The 10,879-nt window shown below is 43.1% G+C and overlaps 1 protein-coding gene across 1 annotated transcript in view; it reads left to right on the forward strand.

The window, feature by feature from the left end:
• Nucleotides 1-9,794, forward strand: part of CFAP54 (cilia and flagella associated protein 54) — a 307,374-nt gene extending 297,580 nt beyond the window's left edge. The window contains exon 68 of the mRNA XM_069095069.1: nucleotides 9,568-9,794. Within this exon, the coding sequence (XP_068951170.1) occupies nucleotides 9,568-9,687 (120 nt within the window). The 3' untranslated portion in view covers nucleotides 9,688-9,794. The remainder of the gene's footprint in view (nucleotides 1-9,567) is intronic.
• Nucleotides 9,795-10,879: the final 1,085 nt, after the last annotated feature.

Below are 10,879 nucleotides of genomic sequence, written 5' to 3' on the forward strand. Positions count from 1 at the left end.
ACACACCCACACACACACCCACCCACCCACACACACACACACACACCTTTCCCTCTATGTTCATCTCCAAATTTCATGCCTTGGCACAGATTGTCCTCCATGCCTGGCGTATTCTCACTCCTAACCCCTAACACTCAGAATCCCTCACTGCCTTCAAGATTGTATTCAAGTGCCACCTCCTACAGGCAGCCTATCCTGATTCCTCTGGCCCCCACCAGTTGCTTTCCCCAAATTACTTTGAATTCCTTTGTATACATATTTGCATTTACTTATCTGTGTAGCACTAGATGGCTTATAGGATAGAGTGCCAGGTGTGAAGTCATGGAGACCTAAGTTCAAATCTAGTCTTAGACACTGTGTATTACCCCAGGCAAGGGCATATAGCCTCAGTTTGCCCCAGTTTCCTCCTCTGTAAAACGGGATAATAATAGCACCTCCCTCCCAGGGTTGTTGTGAGGATCAAATGAAATAACAATTGTAAAGCCTTTAGCACTGGGCCTGGCACATATTAGGTGCTATATGTGTTAGCTATCATTGTTATCACTAGGGTTCCTTTCCCCAAGTAGAACCAAAGCTTCTTGAGAGTCAGGACCTATTTCACTTTTGTCCTTGTATCTCCAGGGCCTGGCACAATGCCCAGCACATCATGGTGGGCGCTTTCTAAATACTTTTTCATTGAATTCCCTGAACTGTTCTCTTGATTGCTATAGACATGAACCACTTGGACTTTAGGCTAAGAAATGACTTCTTCCACCCCCCAACATAAGTATACATATACATGCAGGGATGTGCTGGTAGATGTTTCAAAAGGGGCACAGACACACTTTAATCTTCATTGTTATTATGATTAACATTTTTTCCATCACTTTCTTAAGTCTAGACAATCAACAACATGATGAATCATGCCCCAGTTTGTAGCATTTGCCAATTTCTAAGGTATAATAAATGATCACACTTAAAAATCAGCTCTCCTTGGCTCCCGCATACCCCTGCTATATATTATTACATCAAAATATTTGATAAAAATCATTATTTCTTTTGATTCCTAAGTCTTTGGGGATTTGAAAACATTCCTTAAAGTGTTCATTCTGCTAATGTGGCCAAGTGAACCTGAGGTTGGGAACAGAACGGTCAGTGGCCGATACCTATTCAGGGATGGCTCTTGTTGGACAATGGAAGGTTGCTGGGCTCTAGAAATGTCTCAGGTGGCAGGTTTAATATACTTTCAGTGTCCACATTACAAAAAGGGTTTGCAGTTGACACTGACAACTGCTATTTGTGTGTGCAGATAAGAATGAAAGAGCCGCACACACCCCACAGTTCCCGGCTCACCCTTCCCTCTTTCATCCTGTCCTTGGGTTGGTTCCTGTGGCTGTTTGGAGCATGGCCCACAGCTATTGATGACTGCCCATTCATGTTCTTTCCAGGCCCTTTGCTCACAACAGGGCCACCCATTTCAGACAGTCAGAAGTTAAGTAATTAGCTTTCAGCCTCCACGAGCACCTTCAAGTAGAAGCATTGAGAAATGCCAAGTATTGTTCGAAATCCAAAGTGTCTTCTTTCAAGAGCCCAGGACCTTGAAAATATGGACCAGCATAACTCCCAGGAGGGAGGGTGGCAGATGCACCTCCAGAAAGGCTTTGCTGCCAAAGATCAGAACCTTGACCTTCACGTGAGGGGAATACTGAGCCTGATGGGGCCTCCTCCATAGTGGCCAAAGCCTGCCTTGCAAGTATCATCCACTGATACTGGGTTTAGGGATTGGCAGTGGGCTCCCGCATTTGAAATGTGAGTGCATGCTAGTCCTCTGAAGAGAGTGGGCACAATATGAAACATGATAGTTAACTAACTATAGGCTCCAATTTCATTTCTAAGATGTCATTTGTAGTGTGCCTACTAGGACCCCTGAGCTTTCACTTCTGACCCTCTCCCACCTTAGTCCCCTTCCATCTTTTTTGTCATCACTGGCCCTTCCTGGACTTGGCTTAAAATCCATGTGCCCCAAGAACCCTTCCCTGATTAATTATACCTCCATTCAGTCACCCCACTCAGTCCAACAACCTCTGGAATTTTTATGTCAGGGTTGATCATAATATTTGTGATCATATATTTCTTCTCAGTTTTTCCCCCTTTGTGAAATTATAAAAAGGAACCAACAGCTTGATGCTTTTTATTTAATTTATTCCTCCTTTTAGGATCTAGGGTTGTGTTTGTAGTATCCTAAGCTAATACTTTTAGAGCTGGAAGGGATGTTAGAATGGTTCTGCTCAAGGATTATTGGCTGAGTGGGAAATGGGCCTGAGCCTGTGATTTCCTTGGCATGGGGGTTGCCTATGGAAGGGAACTCCCTCTCCCAAAGCAGGTGGGCTCTTTCTCTGCAACTTTTCCATGTTGAGAACTGCCTGGAGTGCTGAGAGGGTCATGCCACCAGGATATCAGATGTGACCTCAAAACCTGCCTTCCTACTTCCCTCTGTCCTCTGTGCGGTGTTATCTATTTATCACTGACTGTGCAAAAGAGAAATACAAATCAGAGCAACCAACTTCCTTTCATGACATTGGTCTGGGCAATTCCAAAGGTTTCCTTTTTGTGATTTATGCACGGGACTTAAAATGAATAACCTTTTCTATTTTAAAAAAGGGAGATGTTTTCCCACAAGAACTATTTTGCCTCAGAATATAAAAACAATAATTTAACAAGCTCTTTAAAATAGTAATAATTTAAAGCAAGGACCCCCCAAGGGAGTCCATGGATATATTTCAAGGGGTCTATGAACTGGGATAAGAAAAAACAATACACCTTGATTTTCAGTTCCCTTCTAATTGAAATTTAGTGTTTCCTTCAGTTATGTAACAACATTGTTCTGAGAGGGGATCTGTAGGCTTTACCAGGCTGCCAGAGGGGTCCAGGCAATACAAGAAGTTCCACTAAAAGAGAGGCTTGAGGATCTTTCCTTGAAGCCAGTGTTCTCAGCAGAAGGAGGCAGGTTTTCAGGTAGTAGAGAGAAGCCGTGCCGAGCCTATCAGAGAATATTATAAGTGTAGTTTCATGAGTAGGTGGTAGTCAAGCATGACATGTCTTTTTGTGTATCTCAGTGGATGATGAGTTCGTGGGCATGTCTAGCAGTATGAGAGTGGTGAGTCACTGGCAAGTCTGTATGGATATGTGTAGGTGCAGATCCTTAGGGAAGTTTAGGGGAGATGTGTTTGCTTGATACCCTGAAGGGTTATCAAGGCAGGGTGTGTATAAAATGACTCAGGTGTGGAAGTCTGTGCTATTACTTCATTCAACCCTGGCAGGTGGGAGATGATGATGGGGGGGATGGCTCTACAGAAGCTTGTGGGTTCTGTACAAAGCAGGATGGCTAGGGCAGTGCTATCTGTGTAATTGTTGGGGTCATTGAAAGCCCTGGATCTGAAGCAGATCCCCACAGTAGCTTTAGGGACTAGGATGATGAAGCCTTGTTGACAACATGAGTAACTGAGCTGGCCTAGTTGTGGATCTCCAGGGCTTCACAAGAGAAGAGAAAGCTTGGGGGGAAAGCCAGTAAACCCAGGAGAGGGTGGGTGAGTAGAAGCCCATCATCTTTTCATTCAGTCATTTTTCAGTAGTGTCCAATTCTTCATGACCCCATTTGGGGTTTTCTTGGCAAAGGTATTGGAGTGGTTTACCATTTCCTTATCCAGCTAATTTTACAGATGAGGAAACTGAGGCAAACAAGATAACATGCCTTGCCCAGGGTCACACAGCTTGTGTTTGAAGCCATATTTGAACTCACGAAGATTAGTCTCCCTGACTCCAGGCCTGGCCACTCTATCCACTGTGACTCTGAGCTGGCCACTCTATCCACTGAACCACATAGAGACCCAGCATAATAATTAAAAGGGAATCCATGAGCCTTGTAAAGGGGTTTTCTGGCATTTAAAATTCATAAATTTATATCAAATTTAATCTCTAACTCTATCTCAAGGAACCATTTCCTTTAAAAATTCTAACCTTTAAGCAATTGTCTCTGACCTCCCATTAATCTCTTGTCCCACTTTCAGCCTCTTTCTTCTTGATGTATGTAATGGAAAGTGTCTGTTCCCCAGGGTCATAGGAATTTTAAAGTGCATTTTCCCTGCTTAGAGTAGGTATTCTTAATCAGTCTTGTATACAGGGGAAAATACTAGGCTAGAGTGTCAGAGCAGCTGCTCTTTCTGCAAAGAGGGCACAGGAGAGGATAAAAGGACTCATTTCTAACCCCGTGGTGTTATGGATGAGCAGATGAGACTGATTCCAAGTGGGAGAGTCTGCCTGTCCCCATGGCTTGATGTTTTACCAGAGTATTTGCTGAAGGTTGTCTTTGCGGTGTAGTTACCTTGAAAGGTTCTATGTTTATTTCAGCAATTCTACCATTGCTCAAAACATTTGGAATTCTTTCTCTTTAATTTCCCATCAGGAAGTTATCCTTGTCTCCTCTCCAGAATGCTCCTGATTATACTTCTTTTGACATTTTCCACATCCTGTTGCACTACAATCACCTGTGTACTTTTTATCTCTCCAGGAATAGACTGTAAGCTCCTTGAGGATAAGAACTGTGTCTTTTTGCTTCTTTGTATCTCCCACAGCAGGAGTGGCTAAGTGGTAAGGTGAATAGAACATAGGGCCTGGAGTCAGGAAGACTTCTCTACCTGAGTTCAAATCCAGCCTCAGACACTTACTAGCCTGTGTGACCCTGGGCAGATCACTTAACCCTGTTTGCCTCGGTTTCCTCATCTGTAAAATGCACTGGGAGAAGGAAATGGCAAACCACTGCAGTATCTTTGTCAAGAAAACCCCAAATGGGGTCACAGAGAGTTGGCCATGACTAAAAAAAAAACCAAAACAATAAAAAAAACTAAACTCTCAGAGCAACTTCCAAAGAAGAGTTAGTGACAGGTTTAGAGTCACAGTTGAAATAGTAGTGGGAAGGCAAGAGTGGAGAAGCCTCCCCAAGTGGCTCTTTCGAATGCAGCAACACTCATTTGGATGCACAAATTCTAGTGCGTGTGAAAAAAAATCAGCCTTATTATAGTCACACCTGGGATGTTAGTCTAGGGGTATAGATTTCTAAATAAAGGATCTTTTTCATCAGAGTGCACCTGGAATTACTTATTTTAAACCACCTGGGATGAGAACTACTTAGTAAAATATTTCTGTGAATTGGCCTCTTTTTTTTTTCTAACTTTTTCTTTAAGTTCAACACTTTTTTTCTCTCTCAAGTGCAAACTCATGCTGGTTCTGGTGGCCATCATGGTAGAGTGGACAGTGCATTGAATTTGTAATCAGGGCCCTTGGGTTCGAAAGCCAGTCCTGCCATTTACTGGCTATGTGACTGTAGGCAAGGCCCATTTCATGGGTCTCACTTTCCCCATCTATAAAATGAGAAAACTGAATTAGTTGACCTCTAATGTTCTCTTCCAGCTATGAATTGATGATCCAGTAAGCATGAAATATGTGAAAACTGTCTCTATTGCACCAGATGAGAGATTTACATTCATTTATTTTCCTCCCAAAATTCCCTTAAATGTAACTTCAGTGAAATTTTCTTCCCCTGAAGAATTTGTTTCAATGGAATGTCCTTGTTTTGATTAACTAAATCCCGCTACGGTCCAGAAGACAATTTATAAGTCTACAGTTGTGAATTAGCAAAATGTTGTGAATTAGCAAAGTTCTGCTGACTGATAACTAATGTCATAGTATATTTATTCTTAAGTGTGTAAAAACATACCACCACAAACATGCACGTGTACATGTATGTGTATACATGTGTGCCTACATATGTGTGTTAAAACACAGACACGTGTGCACATATAGATAGATGGGTAGATATAGATATAGTCTGGTGAACTGGTGATTTCATTGATATGTTAAACTTCTGGATCTAAGTCAATTGTATATGATTTACAGTCTCAGAGAGTTTTATGGGGCCCTGAGAGGTTTAGAAACTTGTCTTTGATCACCTGACATTTACATTTGAGAGACAGGATTTGAACACAAGCCTTCTTGACTCTTTAGCCACTAGGCCACAGGGCCTCTTCCAAATCTCTCTCTCTCTCTCTCTCACACACACACGCACACACACACACACACGCATGCACGCGCGCACGTGTGCGTGAGTGCATAATTATATGGAAATATGGTATAAATAATGATACATTTTTAACCTTAGAAATACATTGATGGGGGCGGCTAGGTGGTGCAGTGAGTAGAGCACCAGCCCTGGAGTCAGGAGGACCTGAGTTCAAATCTGGCCTCAGACACTTAACACAAAAACTAGCCGTGTGACTTTGGGCAAGTCACTTAACCCCAATTGCCCTCCAAAAAGAAAAAAAAAAAGAAAGAAAAATGAAATACATTGATAGACCTGAACTCCTTCCTTCACCTTCAAACCACTCTATATGGATTTCACAATGTGTGCTCTATGTTAAAGACTTTCAAAACCAAAGGGCCTGGGTACACTTTAGGAGACCTTATCATTTTTTGTAACCACTACCCAGGAAATCTGAGGAAATGTGCACATTGATAACCTACCATTTATTGAGACATACTTACTTGAAAGCATAGAGTTCCAAATATTGGAGGTTTTATTCTGATGAGGGAGAGATAAGAGACAGAGAGATAGAGACAGAGAAAGAGAGACATCTGAATGAGCAGCCGTTAGTCCTAAAGATTTATTTCTGTCCCCAAAATCACAGTTCTCAAATATGACCACTTCTTCAGAAGGGGTCACCCTATGCCCAAAACCTGTTCTGGTCTTCTTCCCACTGCCATATAAAGAAAGTAAGGGGATTATGGCATTTCTGTCCTCCTCCCCTCTACCTCAACTTTTCTCCTTCATCTCCTTTTCCATCTCTTGTTTCCTGGTGTTCTTTAATGTCTTACCATAGCATGGTAAGACATATGTGGCTAACACATTTCACAAGCAATAGGGTCTGTGAATATTCCCAATTGCTACCAAAAGGGAAAGAGTCACAGGAGACTTGAAACCATTGGTAGAAGGAGTTTCCTTACCAGGGACTTCTGTGAAAGTCCCCACCCCACCCCTCCCCAAACCACCAGTCTTGCTTCCAGTCCCACCTTCACAGTCATCATTTGGGGAAGCAGCTCCTGTGAAGGACTCAGGCATTCCCACCAACTGCCACATACAGGGTAAGGAAGCCAGCCTTGCAGGAGCAACAGAGAGAGAGAGAGACAGAGAGAGAGAGACAGAGAGACAGAGAGAGAGACAGAGAGAGAGAGAGACAGAGAGAGAGAGAGAGAGAGAGAGAACAGGAGAGAAGAGAGAAGAAGCGAGGCAGCATAGGCCAGGCAAGTCAAACCACCACCGTCACCACCTTGACCGCCATCTCCCCTCAGATCCTAATGGAGACAGCCCAGGGTCCTAAACCCAAGAGCCTCGGGGAATAACAGTGCTCCAGAGATGGCAGAGAAGTGGTTTCTCTGTGTCCCTGCGTTCTCACAGATTTCTCTCATGCCCAGAAAGCTCTCCGCACTTTTATCTTTTGGAAACAGTGGTGGCATGCTAGTAAATTTTTAACAACCGGCTCTCAGGGTGGGGTGGGGAAGGTGAGGCAGAGGCAGGGAATCTAAGTCCAATACCTTTTGAAGTAGAATCTGCATTGATAACCATTTCTTCCATTGCTTAAGTTTAGACAATCAACAACCCAAGGAATTCAGCCTGACTTGTGGCATTCTGGCATTTTCATGCTGATAGCTTTGATGGTGCATTCTTCCCAGCTGCCTCTAGCTCCCTTGAAGGCCAGCTGATCTCCTAAGTCTGAATGTTATCCCCACCCTCTCCCACACACAGAGCCATTCCTATTTACTTTGTACACATTTTCTGTCATTTTTCTCTCTCTTTGTGTGTTCCCCTTCATTGGAATGGATGGTCCTTGAGGGCAGGGCCTGTTTGGGTTTTTGCCTACATGGCCCCAGCACCTTGGCAGGGACAAGGCCTAGACCTGTAACTTGAGTGGTTCAGGGGAAGTCCCTGGTAAGCAAACTCTCTCTACCAATGAAGGTTGGCATCTTGTGTGTAACTTAGGGTGTCAAGCAGTTCCTGGAGCATTAAGAGTTTACAAGTGGCTTACCCAAGGTCACACAGCTAGTATGGGTCAGAGACAGGATCTGAACCCTTGAACCCTGAACCCAGGACATCCTGGCCAGCTCTCCTTAGTCTTTATCATAGAACTTTTGTATGGCACATAGTAGATCTAATAAATGCCTGTTGAGTTGAAAAGGAACAATTTTTAATTGTTTGAAATGGTATTACCTGTTTAACTTTCAAATATGTAGCATCATCAAATGACGAGCTCTCCTAGGATGCTCACAAATGCAACCTTTTCAATTCCCTTTTTAAAAATCTCTCATCATTCGACTTGTGGTGCAGCAGGAGGAACATTGCATTGGAAGTCAGGGGACCTGGGTCCTGATCCCAGCCCTGTTACTTTGTCGAAGATCTTTTGCTTCTCACACCTTGATTTTCTTGTCTGCAAGATTTCTCTTCCATAAGTTTTTCCCCACTCTAGTACATCTTCCTTCCACACAGCGGTTAGAGTGATCTTCCTAATGCACAGGTCTGGCCATGTCACCCAATAAACTCCAGGACCAGCTATAAAATCCTTTGTTTGGCATTCAAAGTTCTTCCTAAAGTCTTCTCCCTACTCCTTTCCAGTCTTCTTAGACCCATCTCTGCCATGTACTATTTGATCCACTGACAGTGGCCTACTGGTGTTACTTGAACAAGACTCTCCACTCCTGACTCTGGAAATCTTGCTTGTGTGCCCTCCATGCTTGGAATGCTCTCCCTTCCCATCTCTGCCTCCTGGCTTCCTTCAAGTCCCAGCTAAAATCTCATCTTCTACAGGAAGCTTTTCCTCATTACCCTTAGTTTTCAGGCCTTCTTTTTGTTGCTTATTTCCAGGTGATGCTCTCACATTGTCTCCCTCTCTCTCATTTATACAGAGGCATTTTCATTTTATCTTCCCAATTAGATTACATCTTCCTTGAGGGCAGGCACACAGTAGGCACTTCACAAAGGTGACAAGGTCACCTTTAGGGCTGCTTCCTGGGTTAAGTTTGTGATTATAGAAATATGACTTTGGCTCCAGTTGTCTGAGACCAAAGAGAATCCAGTTCATCTTCTGGATATGTACATCAGGGCCCTGTTGATGACTCAACCCCTCTCCAGTTATGAGGTGGTTGGCCAAAGCTGTCAGACACCACCCAGGGAAATAGTGTGGTGTGGGAGAGCAGGGCCACTGGCCCCCAAATGGAAACTGATTGTGTTTTCATCATGACAAATGGATGAAAATGACTCTTCCATAGATTAGTCTTTTACAGTCTAAAATGGAAACCGTACAGCATCTTAACTGGCCATAAACACATTTTCAGTAGTCTTGGCAAATTCTATAAATCCATACTGAATTTGGATAGCTGTGGGTAATTGTTATTTGAAATTGATATTTTGGCATTTGGGGGAATCTAATTCTGTCCACACTTTTAAAACTGTTTATTTAAGGAACACATTTCTGCCTTTTCCAGGTTCCATTTGAAGTGTCTTTGTCCACCGTAACGAGGCTGGAGATGCTTTTTGATCCCTCTAAGGGCTATGTTTTAAAGTCAGAAAACATTTTCCAGTGGATTACATCTCTTCTTAAATGAGTGCGCTTTATGCTACAACCTTTACAAGGACAGAGGGAATTCAATAGTGTTTTGTTCTGAATTAGCTTGAAATTATGGTGATTATGGTTTTGCTGTTAAAAACAAAACAAAACAAAATAAAGAGTGTCTTCCCTTTTACAAAACGTATGCTTTATATTCTTTAATAATGCAAAGCAGCAAGTTTTAAAAATCGTTTCAGAGAATAGACTTTAATTATTTTGAATTTTGTTTTAAATCCCAAGCAACTTTTAAAACTACCCTCCACCAAAAAAGGACTCTGGGAAAAAAAAAAAGGCTCATAAAAGTGTCACAATGGAAATGTCTCTATCTTCTGTATTTATGATGAAGATGAGCTTACACCTGTAGCCCCAGCTACACAAACACAAAGTAGATCTAAGATCAGGGTTAGTTCAGTTTGCTGCCAGTTGTCCGTAGAATTGGGGGAGAGAGGGGAGGCTAGGTGGCACAGTGAATAGAGCACCTGCCCTGGAGCCAGGAGGACCTGAGTTCAAATGTGTTCTCAGACACTTAACACAAAAACTAACTGTGTGACCTTGGGCAAGTCACTTAACCCCAACTGCCCTCCAAAAAAAAAAAGAATTGGGGGGGGAGAGGGAGAGATGGGGAAAGAGGGAGAGAGGTCACTGCCATCACACGTGCATGGAGGAGTGGAATGTCTAGAGCTGTTTTCTAGGCTCTACTTGGTTCTCCGCATAGGCCCACACAGTGCAGTTTTCCTTCAGACCAGTGGCAGCCTGGCCCCAAGTAAACAAAACTCGCCTTGATTCTTTGTGGCTTTATAACTTGTGATACCCATACACTAAAACCCCACCAGATGAGAGCTTCTTATCCCCTTTGGATGGGCAGTTGGAGCCCTGAGCGTGGCTGTGACATACATATGTTTCCAGAAGAACAACAGATCCTTCCAATTTGACAGTCCTGGGTTCTAATTGTGCATGCTGAACATGCATTAGGGTAATGGGGCCTTTAAGGTGATCTGATTCAGCCTCTTCATTTTACAGACTTGAAAACTGAGACCTAGAGAAGAGAAAGGACTCCCATAAGGTTACCCATATAGTAAGTCATGCAGTTAAATTTCAAACCCAGGTCTTCCTACTCCAAACCCAGTGATCTTTCCAACAGCATCCTGTTGCCATGTTGCAGTTGGGACCAAGTAGTATCTGAATGCTTG

Source organism: Petaurus breviceps, unplaced genomic scaffold, assembly GCF_028583685.1.
Source record: "Petaurus breviceps papuanus isolate PSGF00001 unplaced genomic scaffold, PetGlider_PUasm1.0 225, whole genome shotgun sequence".
Taxonomy (NCBI): Eukaryota; Metazoa; Chordata; class Mammalia; order Diprotodontia; family Petauridae; genus Petaurus; species Petaurus breviceps.